The 23773-nt window shown below is 40.4% G+C and overlaps 1 protein-coding gene across 2 annotated transcripts in view; it reads left to right on the top strand.

The window, feature by feature from the left end:
* The window catches only part of KCNQ5 (potassium voltage-gated channel subfamily Q member 5), a 516174-nt gene that overhangs the window by 339098 nt on the left and 153303 nt on the right, over positions 1 to 23773 (top strand). For both annotated transcript variants that reach the window (XM_024576602.4, XM_024576605.4), the window contains exon 2: positions 6403 to 6493. In XM_024576602.4, coding sequence (XP_024432370.2) covers positions 6403 to 6493 — 91 coding nt within the window. The remainder of the gene's footprint in view (positions 1 to 6402; positions 6494 to 23773) is intronic.

The following is a 23773-nucleotide window of genomic DNA, read 5'->3' on the forward strand; positions in this document are numbered from 1 at the left end:
GGACATTTTGCAAAATGCCAAGTTTAGAAAGAAAGGTAAATTTGAGATGCTGGAAGTAAAAAATGGGTTTCAGCCGTTCCTCTGATGATAAGGTTTCAGTTTCCCCAGGCAGCATGGTCTCTAGGAAAGTGTCGTTGTCAGCCAGTAGGTCATCTGTAGCCACCGATGCCAGCGTGTCTCCAGCCATCAGAATCCAAGATGCACTTGCTCGGACTCCCATCACATGCCCTGAAGCACACAATTCATCAAAGCCGTGCTTAAACATGTACAGTCGGAGGCCGGGTTGGATTTCCTCTGGGAGTTGTTTTTGAAGAATTACCTGTAAAAAAAAAAAAAAAAAAAACCCCTCTATATCTACTTCTTATTAGCATTTTTATTTTAATCCCAAGATTTCATCCCACTTAAGACATTTACGATCTCTCCTCTCCCAAAATTTTCTTAATGGTTCACTTACATGGAACCCTGATGGTCCAGCAAAATACGTGCCGAGGGCACCTTCTAGGTAGAAATGTGTGGACAGTTCAGTCCACAAAGCCCACACAGTTCATCTGCCGGCTCACTGAGCTCCACTCACGGAGATGTCTACTTTGAACACCAGCCACACTTCACCTTTCTTCACTGCCTTTCTTCACAACTGTTTGTGAGTGGCTGGGGTTGTTTGTGTGCATGACATTGTGTAACTTGCTACGGTAACTTGCTATTGACAAAACGTCAGCTGAGCCTTTGTGAATGCTTCGTTTCCTACCATTTTAATTCTTGCTAAATGAATCCACGCTTGAAGCACGAGTTTTGGAAGCTGGACATCATCCGTTCCGCAAGCACCATGATATTTCCAAGCAAAGCCTTTTTATCAAATTAAATCTGACAAATTGATTCTTAATTAATCCACAAGAAAAGTTGGTGGTGGTTTTCTTGAGTACATTTAGAGGCCTTTTAACTGATAATATTCTGTGTCATAACTGCCCTTCTCCTCTTACAATAAATAGTGCTTTCAAAAGAAGAAGCTTTAGACAAAAGGTCTGCATCAAAGAGAATTTCTCCATAAACAAAATAGAAATGATTGCTTCAGGCAAAAGGAAGGCCCATGGCTGTCACAGAATAACTGTGAAGGAATATGGATCTTATATTATCTCAGGTTTAAGGTAGAAAGAAAAAATATCCATTTTTTTTCAAACTCACCTTAAAACTTACCTGAGTGAGTTGGTGACTCATGCCAAAAAAAGCCACTCCCCGGCTCTCAGCCCTGCCTTCTCCCCCCACCCCCACCCCCACCCCCAGGGAATGAATGTGTTTATGTGCCATGGGCCTTCAGCAGTGATGACACCTATGAACAGTTCCTCAGAATAACAATTTTAAATGCATCAGATACATGTGATCACAAAAAAATGATGACATGCTATTATTAAAACAGTAAACAGTAAACAAGTTATGTTGACATGCTTTATTAAAACAGTAAACAAGTTTCGGATATAGTAAGAATCTGGCACAGCATGCTTCTTTATTAACGCATTAAAAAAAACAACCCCGGCAGTGGATCTAATAACTACCATCATCCTGAAGTACTGCTGAACAAAATCAATACTCAAGATGAAACAATTATGGATTCATCTACAATTGTAAAGTGGGGTATGAAAATATCTGTGATTTCTATGAATGGCAAAGTCATAAGTACTGCTAATACTGTCATGGTTTGTTGCCATAGTTAATGACAAATAAAAATGTGATTTTTTCCTATCTTCGTTCACAGCCCCCCTGAATTCTATCCACAGACCCCTTGGAGGCCCAGGGACCCTAAATTAAGATACCCTGCATCCAATGACTCTTGCCCCTGCTCCCTCTTTTATTCAACCAGTACAGGGGGAGCAGGTAGTGGTCAGTTGTCAGCAAGCACACATGTGTGCGGGGTCCTCGGAAGCTGATGTCAGCAGAGCCACACTCAAACCCCAGCAGTGCACTGTGTCCCTGCCAGTGAGCCTGACGTCTGAACACTGTCACCTCGGTGGGGTCATTCTGTGTCAGCTCAGTGCTTCCCCAGCCAGAGCGTCTGTCTCTGGCAAAGCTACCCATAGCCAACACATAGCAAAATGTGTTCTTTGTTCTCCAGAATGTCATCCTCCAAGACCAGGAAATGTTTCCCCAAGTGTCCTTTATGCTTATGTACCTGAACCTTACACGCTTGGTCTGCACCTTCCTTAGGATAACACGTTCCATACCTTTACTTCCCCTATGAAAAAAGTACTTCCACATCTCCAACCAGACCTTGTGCCCAAGACTTAGGTCCACAATCTCTGTGGATGACTAAAATTGGATTTATCCTCTTCTCCTCAAAATCAGTTTTTCCTTCTGACTGTTTCCTCCTGACTTGTTAGGAGTCTCACCAATAACTAGGTATGGAAACTTCGGGCTTTCCCACCATCACACCTTCTTTCCGAACTTTACTCCCCAATCTAATAATTGTGAAAGGCAGAGAGCGCCTGTACTTACAGCATCTCTGCAGTCTGACTTTCTATTCCATTCTCATTTCTACCAGTTACTTTACATCCTAACCTAGATCACCATTACTCTTACCCCTGCTACTCAAATATTCAAACACGTCCTAACATAGCTGCTGACAGCTTCATTTTACCAGAGGGCAGCTCCACTGAGCTACAGACAGACTCCACCGTGTCAGCTTCTCCCCTGAGCACGTCCCCAGACTCCCAGTTCAGCCACCTGTCTGACCCCGAGCTACAAACTCAACAACTTTTTGTTCCATGAAACAGTGAGCAATTTTACCTCACTTTCTTGCTCATTGCCTTCTTCATATTGTACCCTCATTCTGAAAAGCATTCCTCCAGAAGCTTCCCTCCCTTCAAAGACTATCAAGCACCACTGATTTGTGAAGACTTTCTTGATGTGCTTCCACCGCTCCCCATCTAATGAAGTAGAATCCTCCCTGCTTCGGCCGCTCTAGCATTTTTCTCAGGACCTATCTGCCTCGACCCTTCATTACAACCCATTATGTTCACCTTACCCACTGCACTGGATATTAAATTCCTTAAGGGTAGGGACTGCTCTAATTCATCCTTGTGTCTCTGTAGTTCTTGGCACATTGCCTTGTACAGTGGGTACTCGTACATCTTTTCAATTGAACTAAAATGATTCTTATACAGAAAATGATTTTGCAGTAATGACCTCCCTTCCACTTTCCACGCACTGCCAAAGGATAAGCTAGCTAGCAGGTGTTCACTAACTCTAATTTGTTGATTAACTAGTGAATTCTAGTGACACTGTGCTTGCTCCTGGCCTTAACCCCCACTGTCTCGTGGACGAGACTTTTCCACCACTGTGCAGACTAACTCCTGCTGGGCCTTCAGGGATGAGTTTAATCAGTATTTTTTCTAGAAAGCCTTCCTAACCCCAAGTCTGGCTTCATGGGCATGCAACCTCTGGAGTCCCATAGAGCCCAGCACTTACAGGGGTCCCACACCTGGTGTCATGTTCTACTGTTGCCATCTTGAAATTCTTAATAATTTTTTAACCCAAAAATGTCCCTGTATTTGCACTTGACCCCACCAATTAAGTACAATCAGTCCCACCTAACCCCTCCTCTCCTGCGTGCTCTGCCATCCCCTGTGTTTTCCCTGCCTTGACAATCACTCAGAATTTTAATATTTCACTTACATCTGTTTAGTGCTCTGTGTGCCTCCATAGACCCTAAATTCTAAAGACAAAAAAAGAAAAGAATTGTTTATTGTTATATACCCAAGGCTGAGCCTAATATCATGTACATCATCAATATTTGCTGGTTGGGTAAATGGATGAGTGGCTAAGGGAAGGAAAAGGAGGAGGACCAGATGAATTAGTGAATGTGCTTGTCCATCCACACCCCTTGGGAAGCGGAGCATCGGAGGTCTTTGACCTGCAGTCTTCAGACAGACCTCCGTAGCAATGACGGAATTCAAGTGCGGAAACTACTCCTCTTAGAAAGGAGGGTAAGATCTACCCAAGGAAGAAAATGGGCAGAGTAGTGACGTGAAGTAAAAATATTAAACAGAAAATGATTAATGAGGAAGGAACAATCAAAAGTAATCATGATATAGATCTGTTTTGAATGCAAACATAGCTACCATTGGGATGCTTTCGAAGGAACAAGGTATCTTAGTGATTAAATAATCCAGTACTTGCTCTCCCTACAGTTTTCTGGTAAGCTGCACTCATGGGGCATATCTAGACAACAGGTACTCACCAGAGGAGAAACACATGTCACTGTCTTTATTTGATGCCACATTATCCTCCAAACCACCTTAGTGATTCCTGATTTTCGTCTTCTCATTGGGAGTTTGCAGGTCATATAGGTGCAATGAAATTCAATTTCTAGTTTGTAATTTTTAATCCATGAGGACCAATTTAATAATCTACAGTATCTTGAGTCATTATACTCATGAGTGAAAACTATTATGAGTACTTATTAACATTGTGTACTAGGTGCTTTCATTAGTAAACTCCTTTTCCTTAGAGATTTCTATTTGGAACGATAACTACTTCCCTCTCAGTGAAAAGATAGAGAAATATGCCCCAAAGCCTTGCTGAGCCAACAGTGTGATGGCCGTTCTCATCTGTGCATGCTCATTCTGCAGCACTGACAGGACAGACAGCCAGGACAGACAGCCAGGACAGACGGCCAGGACAGGCAGTACTGGAACCCTCTTTCTGCTGCACAACCTTGGATGAGTTACAAAATGTTCTTACTTCTCAGTTTCCATATCTGTGTAATGGGAATAACGATATTTCTACTCCATACATTTATGAGGATAATGTGGTTAGTGCATGTGAAAGGGGCTCAGCCCTGTGTAGCAGCTCGTAGAAAACCCTCTGTGGGCATTGGGAATTGTTTTCAGCATGGAGACTATGAGCAGTTACGAACTTGCACTCTGGTTCTGGTAGGATAGATACAAAGAGATAAGGGATGCATGGCAGGTTAGGAGTTGGGGAAACTTCCTCTGAAGGGCCAGACAGTAAATATTTCAGTCTTGTGCACCATACTGTCTCTGTCACACCCTTCAGTTCCGCCATTGTAGAATGACAACACATAAACGAATGGGTGTGGCTGTGCCGATCAAACTTTAATTATTTTTTTAAAAAAAGGCATTAGAGGACAGATTTGGTTCCAGACCATAATTCACCAATCCTTGGCTATAGGCCCTTGGGGGGTCACAAGTGCAGTAGAAAGACTTGTAAGACTTGTCAAGGCAAGCCACGGCAGGGCGGGGGGCGGGGACTAACTCCAATCTGTACTAAAGAACATGGAAACTGATATTTTCAGGGGGAGTATTATATGAACTTCCCAGAGAGGAGTAAAAGCAAAAATTATGGCCTAGAACAAGTAGCTCAGGTATTGTTGCTTTGGTTTTTGTTTTGTTTTATTTTAGACCTGCATTTCAAGATAAATAACTTTAACTTTAAAACAGAGTCTTCCCTGTTTATTAGACGTTTCCTTGGGAACTCGGCTCCCCTTCTGCACCTTAGAAGTTCCGTATTTCTAGGAATAAAAGCCTTTGTAGATTGATTGGTAGAGAAGTCTGCTTCTGACTTTTGCTTCCTTTCATTGTATGTGAGCAGACAGTGGAGGGGTCCTTTCTCTGGTAATTTGACTGTAAGGAAATGGAAATTGGGTATCAGAGGAAATCATTCCCTTCTTTTTTATTCTTATTATTATTATAAAGAAATAACAAAAGAGAATCTGTGAACAATATCAGACACTGAAAATGGGCCCGGGGCTTTTTTTCTAACGACCCCTTAGAACACTTGCCTGTTCGCCAAAACCATTAAATGTGAGGCAGAGTCTGCGTCTTTGAGAAGAGGGCAGCTACTGCACGTGCTCACAGGATGGCAGAGCAAGAACACACTTTCTGGGCCTTTCTCAAGACCCCTGCTTGGGAAGGGCGTTCATGGGAAATTCACAGGTTCTGAGATACGGATATTTGAATACAACATGCAACAGGCCCCCACAACCTTCTCTTCACTAATAAGTGTACAATATGAGAAAGACAACAAGCCAGAAAAGAAATGAGGTAAAATATTTGCTCACTGTTTCATGGAACAAAAAGTTATCAAGTGTGACTGAAACACGGGGTCAGACAGGTGGCTGAACTGCAAGTCTGGGGACATGATGGAGGGAGAAGCTTGTATGGCAAGGTCTGTCTGTGGCTCGGTGGAGCTGCCCTCTGGTAAAATCAAGCGCGCCATACATCGTACTGTATTTTGCTATTCCAGATGGCTAGTTCCTTCCAGGGCCTTTATGATTTAATCAACACCAATTCCAATGGATCTGGCGCTTTATTCATTAGAAAGAAGAAATTAAGTCTGTCATGATAAGGCAAGGTTCTCATCAGATTTCTCTTCTTTGTTGTTGTTTTACAGCTTTCTCCTTGTATTTGGTTGCTTGATTTTGTCAGTGTTTTCCACCATCCCTGAGCACACAAAATTGGCCTCAAGTTGCCTCTTGATTCTGGTAAGTGAAACCTATGAACAAAAATGTACATAAAGTTTATGTAATATAAGAACTATCTATATTATATATACAATGCATTTTATCCCACAAAAAGTGCTATCTAGAAAAAATGTTACTGTGCAGTATAGAAGTTTCAAAGATCACTGAAAAATTTGCCTACCATTTTAACCTTTAGTCAATCCTCAGAAATATATAGATATATTCAGGGTTGCTATTACATAGCAATAGCTGGTGTTGCAGATATATCATAATAGAATTAAATACTCAGAAGCAGTTTTAATGATGTTTATCTACAAGTATGGTAACAAATAAATTATAAGAAGAATTAATGTCCATGAGGTCTCTCATTCCATTGCTAAAAGCTACAATATAAGAACATTTTCCAATAACCACAATTTAGCAGTAGATGTGTATAATTGGCCAAGATCTATGAGAATATAGCACCTCATTAAAAAAAAAAAAGAATAGTCCTTTATGCTCTTTTTAACCAACAAAACACATTGTGAGTTTTGCTGCTAATATAGTTACCTGGTGAGAAATTCTACAATTTACTGTCAGTCCTCAACCACACAGAAGTGCTTGATCCATTTCAAAATGAGAAAAAGACACCAAGATATTTTATTTTGAATTATTCTGTGGCTTTTGAACTCTTATACTTTCTGTTACAACTAAAGTAGAACACTGTAAACTCAAATCACATCAGTTGAAAGTTTGGTTCATTTACATACATTTTGACCCACTCACTCAGTCCAAAAATACCAGACTTGACAGTCTCAGAACTGTCTGAGTGACCTCTCACCCGGACTCATGTCAGCTGTAAAACCCGTGAACTACAAAGGAACAGGAAGAAAGAGGGGATGCGGTAAGATGGCTGTGTGCCCTAAAAAACAGACATTGGTTATGTACAGCAGCAAACATTTACTATAAGAAAATTATTCTTACCTTGAAGGTGGAAACTGAAAGATGTCAGCTACTATAACCTGAGCAGAGGGCAGCTGCTCATCTTACCTGCTGAATGTTACCAAAACTTCAAGTCTCAGTCCTATTTTCAGGGAGAAATCATTTTTGAGCCTGGAACAAATCTATTACAATTTGTTTCCATACAAACTGTGCTCAATTAAGGTTACTCTTTCACAACTCACGATGGAGAAGAGACAGACCAAAAAGCACACTGGGGATTGGTTCTACTGATGAGGTTTCCATTTGGGTCACAAGCGGCCTTTCAGCCTCATGCACGCCTTGCTAACAAGTGATCCGAACCCAAGGTCTCAGCGGCAGCTGGCTTTTAGGTTCATACACAGAACCACAGCCGGGAATTTTGGAATGAAAGTAGAAATCTGATTGTCAGACTTGGGAAGAGGAAAAACTGGATGACCCATGAGTGGTATATAGTACACGTAAATCAAACACAGGAATGCCCCAGAAACGTTTCTCTTATAACCAGATCAAGAATCCAGAATGCTAGGTTTACGTCCTCTGCATCTATGGAAGACAAACTCAGTCATTGGTGGTGAGTCTGTAAATAGTCCAAGGGAACGCATGTTATTACAAAGCTCAAAGCTGACTAGTATCTTGACTTTAAAACTTCTGAACAATCAATCAGTTTAATAAGAAGAGTGCATTCAAGAAGAAAAATGTAGACATTGTCACACATCCCCAGTCTTTTTTTGCCAGCTTTATTGAGACATAATTAACATGTAACATTGTGTAAGTTTAATGTATAATGTAATGGTTTATATATGTATATATTGCAAAATGATCGCCACAATAAAGTTAATGAACACTTCATCAGTTCACATAGATACCATTTGTGCGGGGGGAACTTTTAAGCTAGAGCCACTCGTAAGTGCACAGTACAGTACTGTCAACTCCAGTACCACGCTGTACATCAGATCCTCAGAATTCATTTGTTTCATAACGAGACACTTGTAACCTTTGACCAGCTTCACCCACTTCCCCCATCCCTCACCCCTGACACCGCTAATCACTCTGTTTCTGTGAGTTTGGTTTGGGTTTTTGTTGTTTGTTGTTGTTGTCATTGTTGTTTAGACTCCGCACAGAAATGAGATCACACAAGTTTTGTCTTTTTCTGGCTGACTTATTTCACTTAGCATAATGCCCTCAAGGTCCATCCATGGTGTCACAAGTGGCAAGATAGCCTTCTTTTTATAGCTGAATATTTCTTTATATATATCACAGTTCCTTTATGCATTCATTAGTTGGTATACCCTTAGTTTGTTTCATGTTTTGGCTATTGTAAATAATGCTGCAATGCAGATGGGGTGCGGATACCTCTTTGAGATCCTCATTTCATTTCCTTCAGGTGGATACCCAGAAGTGAGATTGCTGGATCATAAGGCAGTTCTATTTTTTATTCCTTGAGGAACCTCCATGCTGTTTTCTGTAGTGGCAATACCAGTTTACACTCCCAGGAACAGCACACGAGGGTTCTCTTTCCTCCACACCCTGGCCAGCAAATGTTACCTCTTGTCTTTCTGATGATGCCCATTCCAACAAGTGTGTGGTTTCGATTTGCATTTTCCTAATGATTAGTGCTGTGAACATCTTTTCATGTACTTGTTTGCCATTTGTATATCTTTTTTTCAGTCTTGAACACCTTTGAATTTGATCCCTTCATGCAAATGAGTCCTTTGTTTGGAGCATGGTGGTAGGCTCTGCAGACAGATGTTCTCGAAAGGTGTTGCTACCTGGCATTCCATAGGAATAGGGTTTGCTTATCCTCCTGTTTTTGTGCTATAGTGATAAATCGTCTGCGTGTGTTTGAGCCCCAAGTGTATTCTTAAAACCTACCTAGAAATATGCACACTGAGGTGCAGGTCAAAGATGTACTAATGTTGTTCTTCTTCATTAATTCTTTTTCCCAAAGCTATGTCTAACCAAAAAAAATGAAATATAGACTTTTTATTCATTAGAAGTTAACAAAGTAGTTAACATAGTATATCATAAAGTTCACTCAGTTGCAGGATATTGTGGGGGGGAGCAAGAGCGATCTTAATGATTTAGGGAATCTCTTCTTTATTCTTTTAACATGCATGTTTGAGGTAGCTCATCTGATTTCAAAATCTGTCTACCCTCTGAACATCTAATCAAACATAATTCATGGAGCACAATTCTGGCCAGCAGTGTGTTTAGTTCCCAAGATGAAGCCCATCTAAAAAATTGCTGTCCAAATAGTAATAGGGATGGCTTTTAAAGTGCAGAAACTTACCATTAAGCCACTTTTGTATTCTTCTGGTCACAGTATAACAAAGGGTAAATTTAGAGGAATTGTATATGAATCATACATCACAATTGTATATTTTTCATAACTGTCCCATTTGGGTTTTTTAAACGTATTAAAAGATGTTCCCAAATTCTAACTCTGATTCTATTTCTGTACAAATAGAGGCACCCACACTTCTGACAGGCAGCGTGCTCCAGGCAGACGGCCCCTGGACAAACTGCCCAGGGGCCTCTTCGACGCCCACACTCCCCACCTGTTTCCTTGGGGGCACCAGCATAACAGGATTTGCTCTTGCTCACCTCCTGTGGTCCCACAGTCTTCAGGTCTCCATATTTGACCCCAAGGGGAGGCTCTCCCGTTCTCATCCAGAGTTGCACTCCCAATGCTACTGGCAAACTGGTAACTGACTTGCCTCAGTTCTTTCCAGTTGTGTGAACTGGGGTTTCAAGATATGATGAGGTTCCCTTGTTTCTCTCCACAGAAGCAGCAGAGCATACACTTAAGAATGTGATTGACACCACTGAGTTCAAATTCACTTCTACCACTTTTTATCTGTGTGACTTTGGAAAGTCACTCTCTGTGTCTTAGTTTTCTCATCGGTTCAAAATGGCTAATAATATACACCAGTTCATAAAGTTGTGAGGATTAAATTCCAGCACAGAGAAAGCTAGTCAACATTATGGTCACTGGCTCTTCCATATATATATATATAATGGTATGTAATAAAGACACAAGTACAGGTGAGCAGTGGAATATTTGAAAATGCTATATTTGAGAAAATACCATACTTTTCTAAAAGAAAACAGGTATTTTTGGAACAGTTTTCTCACCACAGATACTGTTAATTAGGGCAACTTTTTGCACTAAAATTGACTCAATACACATTCAGAACCAGCATGTGTTCACAATAAGTATTCATTTTTGATGACGAATAAAACAGATTTTTATTACTGTAGTTTTCTGATAAATGTATCTGATGGCAATGGCATGGCTTTTTAAGCTCTTCTGAGTGGAGCACTGGGCAGGGACCTCCGCGCATCTGACTGGGAGCGAGCTCTGCCCTCACTCTGGGGATAAAGCTTATGAGTGCTAGATCGAAGCCACCTGCCCAAATGCCAAGGACAGGTCAAAGCTGGTGTTAATTTCTTATGTTTTGTCAATTCTTCAAAGCTGAAAGGGAGCTAGCATTTTTAAAGTAATTTTCATTTACAACTCATTGATTTCTTATTAAAAGGAAAAAACTTGCAAAATAAGTATTTCTCCTCCCATTTTACTGAATGACTAAGTTTCAAGGTCATGTCCCCACCATCAGACAGAGCCAGGACTCAGTGGGCTGGCTGGCTGAAAACCTGCACTGTCTTCACGGCATCCAGCAAGCTCATTCTCGCGCTTCTTAATCAAGACAAGCAGGTCTAACCGAAATGCATTTTCCAGCAGTAAATAAAGTACTGATGTCTAATGCTTCTTTTTGGTTCCAAATATGTGAAATGATGCCTACCCCCTTTTACTAGGTTTAGTAAACTACCCTCTTTTATTTTTTTCTAAAGTGTCCACTTGCGAAGTTACCAATAGTAGGTGTATCAATTCAGACCACTATAAGATCTTTGTATAAAGAACTCCAAATTCTCTCGTGTAAACAGTCAACAGCCTGACCTGCGGGGGAAATAGTCAGGTGTGGAGCTCGTCTCCTTGCCCAGCTCACTTGTTCTGATGGGAACTGTGCTCCTGAAGGGAGTGCCCACCTTCCAGCTTAAACTATGGTGGAAAGTTTTGTTTGGATTTGTTTTGATTTTATTAATGCATTTGTATATTTTAGAATTTCATGTCCTATTTCTTAAGAACAATGCTGTTTACAGTGTATTTCCTCTCAGCTGAATAACTTCATGCCTTCTAGATTAATTTTAAAGTACCCATTTTAGGCCTTTAACATAGATTTTTTTTCAACATATTGAAAATGGGTTACCTCTCCATTTACCTCAAGTGATGAGTGTCAGCCATGAAGTTTTTACTGAAGGTGGTCGTTTCTAAACGTGCCCAGCCACAAGCAGTGAAAGGATTGCCATGATGGGTTCTAGCGAGATAGGGAATGTCTCAGCAAATTTGCGCCTCTACCCTCCTACTGTGTTAGGAGGTCTCCAAACCACAAATGGATTGTACTAAGCATCTGGACAAGTACTCAAACACATGGTCAAATATCAGGTTTGTCCAAACATCTGGGTGTTTGGCACCTTCTACATAGAGCATATGTGCATTTGCTGTTTTTGCCTCACGTAGCAAAGCAAACATGGGTTTGCTGTTTCTCTGTGTAATGAATTAGTTCCTGAAACATGTACAAATCTAATTTGGGCAGATCTAATTATATCTTAAATGCACTAGTGGAGCTTACTATTTAAAGAAAATCTGTAGTGAATCCTTTTGTAAAGTCAAGAGTCCTGTTGAAAAGCTAGTAACGGTGACATAATTAATCTGTGCTGCAGGTTTGTTTTCTTCCAATTTGGGTGCCTGTCGGGTTGTTTTTAATTGCTATGTAACAATCCATGATATGACACAGTATTGAAGAATTACAGCGATTGTTGCCCCATTTTCCATCAGTCAGCATTGGTGGAGAGGGGAAAATATCAGTCAAAAACACATTTTTCCTGTCCTTGCAAAGTAGAAAGATTTGCACATAAAAATTGTATGATTTTGCGTGAAATAAGATTACATTAAGTCTTCACATTTGAAGCTCTAGTATTAAACATTGTAAGAGGGTATAACAGAGTTCAAGGATAAGAATCCATTCGAGGATATTAAATCTTATGTTTGTAAGGGAAGGGGCAGAGTCTCAGATATGAAGCAATCAGACACGAGGAATGCGTGATGCATCTTGTTTATCACACCCCTGCAACTGACTGCAGAAAGCTCTCAGAATATCCTGATGAGCATTGAAAAGTGCAATTATTTTCCTTTGCTTGTCTTTCATCAAGAAAAATGCAAATAAACTTTAAAATGATTTATGGAGACTAACGACCCTCATCAATCTGCTGACAGCTGAAAAGAAAAAGCAGTAGTTTAACACCTACACTGACTCTTAACGGAAGGATAATAATATAGTAACTTGCCTTATGAAAAGTATTTCAGCTATTAGAGCAAAGAGTTGTTCAATTTAAAGATAATGAAGTAGTGTCTGAAAAAGAACAGTTCTCTACCTACAATTAAGGAAGGAAAGAACTTTCCCCACTCCTGATGGAGCCTGTGTGTCTGACCAAGTGGCCCGGTCCACATCACAGACATGCTCTGCACAATCTTGTTTCGAGACTCGACAAGCAGCCCAGCAGACACCCTTAAAGGTGTCAGTGAGCCCCACTCAGCCAGGTCCCCCGGATTTCCCATGTCCTTTTGAGCTCCACAAAAGTATACTCAACTGAGAGAGGGAGAAACAAGGTGGTATGGTAAACATTTGAGAGTTGTTAGAAAATAACAGAGTTCAAGGTAGTTGGCAATAAAGGAAAAACACCCTTCTCTTATGTTCTTTCCAGGCTTAAATAATTTCCACTATTTGGAACCTGAGTCAAACACTTTTGTCTGCCTGGAATATACTGTCTCTTCCCTCTGACTTCCCTCAACATTGGCTACTTGGCATTGTATGTCCTCCCTTATTCATTTATTCAAGAATATTTATGCAGCACCCAATATGGGTGAGGCATTCTTTTGGGATATAAGGATGTAGTGATGAACAAAACAGGCAAAATCTCCATTTTTGTGGGGGATACACATGCCAGGTCTGTCTGGAAAAAGTCCAGCCATTGTTGATATAAGAACAGTTTGCATAACATCAATGTAACCAGGCAGCCAAGAGGAATGGACTGGAATGTGCATGTGTGAACAATGATGACTTCACTGTACTAGTCAGTGGGGGTGGTAGACACCGTTGAGTGAGCATGTGTACTGTGTGGCCATTGCATTCAAAATGAGCAAGTAGACCAACAAATCTGCATCAAACTTTGCATTAAACTTGAACATTTCTCCACAGAAACTATTCAAATGTTTCAGAAGCCCATGGCTATGGGCAACTGGTGATTGGCAGCTTCATCACAACAGGGCGCCCACTCATGCATCGCACTTCTGGTGCAGAGTTTTCTGGTGAAACATCAAATCACCCACGTGACTCAGCCCCCCTATAACCCAGATTTGGCACCCTGTGACTTCTGCCTTTTCCCAAAACTAAAATCACCTTTGAAAGGGAAAAGATTTCAGACCATCGATGAGACTCAGAAAAATACAATGAGGTAGCTGATGGCAATTGGGAGAACTGTGTGAGGTCTCAAAGTGCCTACTTTGAAGGGGACTAAAGTGTCATTGTCTTATGTATAGTGTTTCTTGTATCTTCTTCAATAAATGTCTCTATTTTTCATATCGCATGGCTGGATACTTTCTGGACAGAAAGTAAACAAATTAGCAAATCAATATATTAAGGGTTATAAGTAAAAGGAAAGCAGGAAAAAGGAATATATACTGAAGTAGTATGTCGATAATCTGTTTAGAGAAGTCCTCTGGAAAGGGTAGCCTTACAGCAGAAGCTTCAGTGAAGTGAGGCATCAAGCCATGCAGAGATTCAGGGAAAGAGCATTCCAGGCAGATGGAGCTTCAAGGACAAAAGCCCTGGGCAGGAGCACACCTGCTGAGTGAAGGAAGGGCAAGGAGACGAGAACAGCTGAAGGAACAGTAAGAACAGTAAGCCAGGGAAGGAGTAGAGAAAAACGAGGCACCAGTCGGACTGCAAATTTCTTGAGTATAGGATCCAAAACTGATTCAGTGATAGCAGTTAATCCAGTGGCATCTGGTAGCAAATTATCAATAAGCATTTGGTGAAAGAAGATGGCCAGTTGTTTAATTGTACAACATTAATATTGAAACTTCACAATATCATGAATATGGCACCAAAATTCAAAGAAGGTGCATTGCCTGACTCTAGCATGGATTGGAGTACGCGAGTCATGGGCTTGAAGCCATGTAGGAAGCAACTGAAGTCATTCATGTAAAACATAATGAAAGCCTAGATGAACAGAGGCAGCGTGAATGCAAGGAGGGGATGGACTGAAGTGACAAGTCAAAGCTGCCAATCCTGTATGCTCGGTCAATGCCTCACAGAAAGTCTTTTCTTCTCGGAACTGAGACAGTCTGCCCCTTGCTTACTACCTGGCTCCCAAGTACTCGCTTCCTGCCTCATTACAGATGCTTTTGATGCTGCGTGTGGTTCTGATTCACCCTCTGTCTTCTCACTGCCTCTTTGGTTTAGACCTGCATACTGCTCTGACCTATGTATCCCAGTCTGAATTCCCAGATGTTTTCTAATCCTGTAGATTTCCACAGAATGCCAGATATTTCCCTGCATCCTGCCTACGCCCTCTCCTAATTTCTCTAGGCCCAGTCCCTTAATTCACTGCAGTTTTAATTCAAATATATGCCTATATGAAGTGCTTCCTACATTTCAGCCTCTGTGCTGGGGACTGGAGCCCTAAATGTGAATAAGACATTGCCCTGCTCTGGAAGCATATCTAAAGCACATTCTTCTCTAAACCTCTGATCAACTCTAGAAAAAATAAAAGCCTTAAAATCATGGGTTTACAGAGAATAAATGGTGAAACTGGATGAAAGACAAGCAGGTTAATTTGTTATTTTTTTAAATTTTAAAGTTCCCACTTTAAGACATATTCACATGAATGAATCATCTATCTCTCATGAAAATTACAAATAAGATTATCAAAAACTATCCTCAATATAGATTACCACTAATCACTTTCTTATATTGAATATTGGGTTGGTACTGCACGAGGCCAAACCCTGGAAAAAGTGGGTGGGTCCCCTGTTCCTATGCAGCCGTACATCAGGGGTCACAATTAAGGTGACAAGACATTATCATGCTTCTGCATAGCAGATTAGAGAAGAACTTTCCAAGCTATAAGTGGCAGCTTGACAAACAACATTACAGGCTGGATTCAATGAAAATGCTGCAGACCTGGCTCCCTCCAGGACTATAAATCACAATGAATCCACAGAACATTACTGGAAAATGGAGAACAGGAAGGAGACTGGGCATGTGTGACAGGCCCTCCAGCCTTGGCTCGCTGAAGACTAATTGAGGGTGATTCAGCGCTGCAAGATCTCAGCGTCATGGGAAAACCTGGAAAGCCTTCCACGGAAGAACACTGCAGAACAGCCTTAACAAGGAAATGCAAACCCCAGACCTCAACCAGCCTTGGAAAAGGGTGGGGAGTAAGGGCAAGAGGGAAGATTCACTCTGTTTCTCACTTCCCTTCCCCCAACTCTACAGAACATTTTTTTAATCAGATGAAATCAAGTACAAATCAATATAAAATGCCAAGAGAGCCCTGGCTGAGTGGGTCAGTTGGCTGGAGTGTCGTCCTGTACACTGAAAGGTTACAGGTTCAGTCCCTGGTTGGAGCACATACAGGAGGCAGCCAATCGATGTTTCTCTCTCTCTCTCTCTCTCTCTCTCACCAAAAAACATATCTTCGGGTGAGTATTTCTTTTAAATACAAAGAGAAACCCTAACATAATGGGAGACTGTTGTGCATGTTATGCAGAAGTGAAGGGGACCCATAGGCATCCCTGCTTCTTTCACGTCATGATAATAAACACAGGAGAACCTGGGAGTTGATTAAAACTCTACAAAGCTGAAGGGTTTTCTGCCCCAGTTAACCAACACATTTGATTCTCTTCAGCAAGCTCCTTCCTGGGTCATTTTCTGGTTTGGACCTATGGTCTACAGCAGTGGAAAATGGTACAGTGAGGGTTGCTGTTGCCAGGCACGGATAGGCATTAAACCAGCTGAGGCAAGCGAGTTGTGTGACCGGGTCGGGAAGCTTATCAGTTTGTAGCATCCAGGAAAGAACCATGCGGAGCTCTAGGCTGGAGGTCAAACATGGAAACATGCAGCTGGGTCCTTCAGAAGTCCAACTGTGAGGACGAGCGTTTCCTTGAGTCACCTCTGCAGACTGAAGGAATTTTTTTTTTACTTTGAGCTGCTCATTGACTCATTTTTTCACTCATCATATATTCACTAAGCACCTACCAAGAAGGCTGGGAGCCAGAAGCACTGCACACATTACACACCAGCTGGACACTGAAATACTCATATGGTCCCCATCCCTGTCTGGGATGGTTCTTTAAAATTATTTTTCTAACTAAATCAGCTGGAGAATTTAGAGTTTTATGCATATGCAGTTTCTTCTCTTGCCTTACGGTTCCATAATGCAAATCACCTCATATGCAATTGTAAATAGAATAATGATGTCAATGTAACATGGAAGTTAAAGATGATTTCCCCAAGTGACAACAGCTGAACATAAAGCATAGCAGCCTAGCTGAACCCAGCAAGTCTGGAGGAGTGCGAACTGCCCGTGTCTGCCTTCTTTATTTTGGACACTTGCTTGGCCTCGGAAATGCTTTCAGGCAATTCCCCCAGTCTTTGTGTAAAAGATACAAATGTAAGGTGACAAACAAAAGAGATCCATCTTTGGCATCACTACATTTTGTGCAAAACCTGCAATTCTCTCTACCAGTGACATGTGATGCGGGGCCCTTGCCTCCACAACTCAGCACCCTGAACCCTTCCCAACATCCCCTTCCATCAAGCTGTCTTCACATTTGTGTTCTGAAGGCCAGGTTACTGTAGCATTTCCTTGGTAGAATTTGACATAGCTTTTTTTTTTTTTTTAAGATTATACAAATCTAAAAAAAAAAAAGCTACATCAAATTTTGTTGACATATCTTTTTTTATTTTACAGTTACGGTTGACATTTAATATTATTTTATGTTAGTTTCAGGTGTACAACATAGTGGTTAGACATTTATATAATTTATGAGCTGATCCCCCTGATCAGTCTAGTACCTATGTGATGCCATCTGTAGTTACGGCACTATCATTGACTATACTTCCTATGCTGTATGTTACATCCCTGTGACTGTTCTGTGACTACCAATTTGTGGTTCTTAATCTCTTCACATTTTCACCAAACCCTCAACTCCCACCTGGCAACCCTCAATTTGCTCTCTGTATCTCTGATGTTGACATATCTTTTTAACTCTACCGAAATCTTATTAGGATTGTTGTTTTTGTAAGATCTCTGCTTCCACGGGTTCAGAGTGCTTTGCCATAGCTCTATTTTCATCATAAGCCCTGTTCTTCTTAGTGAGCATACTTGCCCTAAAACTAGGCTTTGCTTTAAAACCAGCAAGCCACTATAGCACTGTGGCTGGAAAGCCAGTAGATGTAAGTGGCCACAAACTTACCTATTTTGCCTACACAGAAGTGTACATTGTATTCTGCTTGGTAATATGGTCTTTTCAAGTGACAGGCATCAGCAGCACCAAGTTGGTGAGGGGGCGAGGGCAGGGCATGTCATTCTTAGGTCAAATAAATCAAAAAGACAAAAACCTATATATTAGGTGGTGGTTTGGACTATTCTTTATCTAAACTTTTCTACTCTCCTCTTTACCAAGCTATGTCAAATAAATCTTTATGCTTTATAGACCTATTCATCAAAAGTTCAGGTTTTAAAATTTAGCCTAAATTGTAATGAAGTTTTATGCAGTTTAGATAGAAAAATAATGTTGTATGGTGCTGCAGGTAGAATCAAATTTTAAGACTGTTAAAATATTTTCAATCAAGCAAATTAAGAATATTTTATTTAAAATATAAAATAATTTGATTTGATAATTTTAAACTCTATTTTTCACGTTAACTGTCTTTTGATATCTTCTCAGTATATAAAAAAGCTGTAACATTGGGATTATTCTATCTCTTCCTGCTTTAACCTAAAGTAAAATTCCAAATAATTGTCAGAATTAAAAGATCTAATTCCTTACCTTGCCACACACAGGCTCCTCACATATCTCTGGTCTTGCCTGTATCTCTAGCCTTATTTCGACACCAATTTCCCTTAAGATTGCCCACATGGGCATTGTTGTATGTATGTTTAACTACGCACATGTGTGTAAATGCACACACACACATTCGTACCATCACACTCTACACTCCAGCAATACTGAGCCATTCATATTTTTCACACATAGCGTGTCTATTCCTTTATTAATTGTATTTCTTCTATTTTTAGAGCCCAGCTCCACTGTTTCTCTTCACCACCTTGGTAATTCCTAGTTATTTTTTAAGTTTCAGCTCATCTCCTCTCTTTCTAGAAGTTTACCCTGACTCTGCAGGAGATGTGATGTTACCTTCCTCTGTACTCGGGGTCCAGTGCAGCTCAGAGGAAATGGCCAAGAGCAGCATTCATGCTCCAGTGTGATTGCAGGTTTCCCAACATATATTCTATTTCTGTTAAGACTGACATAAAATTATTGTCAGTCATCTTTGTATTTCCTAGTACGTAGTGCCTCGGTGCCTAGCATGTAGGAGATGATCAATAAATATTTTTAAATGTGGTGATGTGGCCATCCGATCTGAAGACACCGGCAGTGATTCTCCACATGCAGCCTTGTTTAGTTGTCTCTAGAGCATGCATCACTATTTGATATTTTCTTGTTTATTTGTGACTCTTTTTCATTATTGGGTTTTGTCACCAGAATACAGGTGGACTTTTGTTACTGTGTTCACTCTCCCCTGTACCTAAGCCAAACATATGTGCAAAGCCTAGGACAAAAGAGATGCAAGACAAAACTATCAAATGTGTGAAATGAATGAGTAGATCCAGATTCCGCTATCCTCAACTAATAACAAGCTTTTGAATAAATTAGTATATAAGTTCAGTGCCTCCAGAAAAACCATTGAAATACTCTGATTTTAATAAATCTTTTAATTGTAGCAGTATGAAATTCCAAAACCAATTTTTCACCCATATGGAAGACCTATAAAAGCAAATATAAGTATTGTACAACACAAGATTCAAAGATCTAAAATGATTATTTGCTCATTTTTGCCTTTTTTTCCATTCATCTTTACTTTCTGCTGAGTTTCACTTACCCTTCTGAGTCTGGGGTAATCAAGTATCTATGTTATTAAAACAAATACTTGTACCTAACATCAAAGCTGGCTGATCATTAACATTAAAGAATAATAGTACAGCCCTGGCTGGTGTGACTGAGTTGGCTGGAGCATTGTTCTCTAAACTGAAAGATCACAGGTTTGATTCCTGGTCAAGGCACATCCCTAGGTTGTGGGTTCTGTCCTTGGTCGGGGAGCATACAAGAGGCAACAGCTTGATATTTCTCTCTCATATTGAAGTTTCTCTCCCTGTCTCTAAAATCAATAAGCACTTCCTCAGATGATGATTTTTTAAGTATAAAAAATAATAGTACAACATGAATCAGTAGCCAACATTAAAAATAAATAGGATCATATAACAAGAGAGAATTACTGCAATGACCTAACCAGTTATTCAACTCTAGCATACTATAATTAAAAAGTCATTTAGTAATGACTGAGTCATTCATTAATGATCTCTAGAGGCAAAAGAAATAGGGACTAATGTCTCTAAACAGCCTCCTGTGATAGCATTTTAGAACAACTGAGCTTAATTAAACTGAGATGTAGTTATCACTCCCTCCTCAGATCTCATGCAATACATCATTTATATTTTACTTTTGACATGCATTTTCCTTTAAACCTTGCATTAAACAAGCATTTTTTAGTACCTATTATGTTTTAGACTCTACGCCCTAGCCTATTCCTTAATCTTTAGATTATTCTATCTTTTCCCATTTGTTTACCTAAAATAAAATTCCAAATAATTTTCCGAATTAAAAGATCCAATTCCTTACCTTGAGAGAGAGAAGCAAAATTGAGTGAGAGAATCAAAAGTAAGCAGAATCAGAGACTATGTAATCCACAAATATGGCGGTTTAATAGAAATGTGTAAAAAGGACAATTGGTTACAACAGAGGGAGTGATTGACTCCTCTGCTGTGAGTTAGGGAAGGCTTCCAGAGGTGGGAACATTTTAGATGGGTCTTGAGTTACAAAGGTGTGGGACAGTCAGGCTAGATTTTAGGTGGGTCAGGTAGATGAGCAGATGCTTATAGGAAAGTTGAAACCATGCTGAGAAGAATCTAGTTCTCCAAATACAGTCATTTAGATTTTATGCTGTTAAGTGATGGAAATCAAAAGGGTGTCTTTAATGAGCACAATGATCTGATCAAATGTGGTTTTGAGAAAGATAATTCTAAGTACTCCTTGGGGCATAACTGGGATGAAGAAGGTGCAGAAAAGAATGGAGGCTGCCGCATTGCCCTAAGCCACACAGTGAGCATCTGGACTAACACGGAAGCAGAGGGGAAGGAGAGGAAAGGCTGAATTCAGGCAGCATTTGAGGGACGGTGTCTGAAGTGAGAGATGGGGGTGAAGAAGCCTGCGAGTCTGACTCTGGACTGTGGACAGGTAGTGGCACCATTGCCCAAGACCGAGAACACAGAACAGGTTCAGAGGAAAGATAGGATGGTTTTTAAAGTTATTACATGGCACTCATTTGCAGACCATCAGAAAGCATTGGGAATATTTTATGTATAGTCCAGGAGATGTGGGAGTCTAAATTTGGAGATCATGGGTATGTAGGAGAAAAGAAGGAACTCTGAGAGGTTGAGGGTAAAAAAATTGTACAAGGATATAGTAGCCACCCTTGTGGTGAGCAAATCATTCTGAGATCAGATGTAATGCTAATTCTCTTCCCTATGTTATGCCCCTAGAAACCTAAGGCCAAACATCGCTTACTTTAAAATTTGGACATGAAGCATTTCATTAAGCAGCTTCCCAGGACAGGGCTTACCACCTGTGTCACCTTCAACAGTGAAATTTAAATGGTTGGGGCATTAACTTACAAGCAGTCTTCACTCAAATTCTGGTGGCTCCTGGATGAAGGATGCAAAACCAGGGATGGAGCCTTCTCCCCCAAAGGAGCGATGGATCGACATTGCACTGAGGATCCAGTGAATTTAACTTTTTTTTAATTCTTTAAAAGTTCTCGTGGAGAACTACTCTTAATTACCCTAAATCTAGGATAAAAATCCACAAAGCTTCAGGGTGATTGCCATCCCCTGCTGCTGCCCATGTCCCCACACGATAGAGGGATGGAGTTCTCCAAGAAATGGAGGACCCTGGAAGGTTGGGTTCCTTCTACCCACATAAATGTCCAAGGTTATGTGGGATCAGTGCTTTGCAGGAGTTGAGCACTTTCCCTAAATATCAGTTCTCTTTACAACAATTATTGGATGAATTGAAATCACCTCCTAACACATGGTAGGTTATTTGCTGCACCCTTGAGAACCACTCACCTACACTGTTGTGAACAGTAAAATGTCAGCCCTCAGTCTGTGCCTCTGACATAAATAATCCTGGCCAAATAGCTGAACAGCAGCTATCAATACAACAGTTCAATCGCTGGCACAAGCATCTGTGTCACTGGGACAGAATGATCAAAGGAACATTTATTTAAAAGAAAGTTTAGGTAACCTACATATGGCGTTTCCCTTGCTATGTCATCAAATGATGGTTGGAAGTAGGAAAAAAACACAAAGTTTGCAATTTTCAGGAGATGACAGCAGGAAAGCTGAAGAGAAAAGGAATTAATTGCTTGAGAAAATCCATCTGAAATGAGAGATTACTTTTTCTCTTGTCTTAGTAATATTTAGAAATATAGAGAGATGAAATAAAATCTCAACATGATTTAATTGTAACCAGAACCAAATTCGTCTTTATGTTTCTGTTGATGACAACTTTTTTAACTTATAAGATGGAAATTTCTAACCACTATGGTGACTAGACACTTCTTATAAGACTGATGTTTTAGGTGAACAAAAACATGAGTCACCTAGGTTCCTTTTACAATAGACCAAGAAAAAATCACCACAGCAAATCGCCACACTCAACTTTTATGAACCAGGTCCCAGCCTGAGGGTGCTGAGAGGCGAAGAGCATGCAGGGGGCGCAGTGGCCGTCCGCCGCCCTCCTTCCCAGCTCCGCACTGCTGGAAAGTCCCCTGACACTCACAAATTTTAACACTTAAGTAATAGCATCAAATGTAAGCCACATGCTTTTCTTTTCCTAATTTTACAAATTTATTTTTCAATTACAGTTGCCATACAACATTAGTTTCAGGTATACAACATAACGATTAGACATTGTATAACTTACAAAGTGACCACCCTGATAAGTTCTAGTACCCACCTGACAATACACATAGTACAATATCATTGACTATATTCCCTATGCTGTATTTTAAATCCCTGTGACTGGTTTTATAACTAGCAATTGGTCTTTTTCTCTTTTTATTAAATTTATTGGGGTGACACTGGATAACAAAATTATGCAGGCTTTGGGTGCACAGTTCCACAGCTCATCATCTGTACCCTGTATTGTGTGCTCACTGCCCCAAGTCAGGTCTCCTTCCATCACCACTTATCCCCCTCCACCCTCTTCCATTTCTCCCCAGGCCCCTCCACCCAGCGATCCCCATACTGTTGTTGGTGTCCAAGAGTTTTTTTCTCTTTTTTTTTCTCAGTCCTTCCACCCAGCCCCCCAATCCTCTGTCATACTTCTTTCACTTCTTTTGCTTATTCCCTCAATCCCCATCCCATCTGGCAACCATTGATTTGTTCTCTGTATCAATGAGTTTGTTTCTGTTTTGCTTATTCATTTATTTTGTTCTTTAGATGCCACATATAAGTGAAATCATATGGTGTTTTTCTTTCTCTGTTTGACTTATTTCACTTAGCATAATGCCCTCTCTAGGTCTATCCATGTTGTAGTAAATGGCAAGATTTCATTATTTATATGCCTGAGTAATATTCTGTTGTATATATGTACCACCGCTTTTATATCTACTTGTATATCAATGGGTGCTTAGGTTGTTTCCATATCTTGGCTATTGTAAGTGATACTCCAATGAACATAACAGCACACACATCTTTTTGCATCAGTCTTTTGGACTTCTTTGGACATGTGCCCAGAGTGGAACTGCTGGGTTAGCTGTTGTCTTTTTCTAAAATCTTGCACACCCAACATTTGGTTGAGAGACTGTGGAAGAA

This window comes from Desmodus rotundus, chromosome 11, assembly GCF_022682495.2.
Source record: "Desmodus rotundus isolate HL8 chromosome 11, HLdesRot8A.1, whole genome shotgun sequence".
In the NCBI taxonomy this organism is placed as follows: domain Eukaryota; kingdom Metazoa; phylum Chordata; class Mammalia; order Chiroptera; family Phyllostomidae; genus Desmodus; species Desmodus rotundus.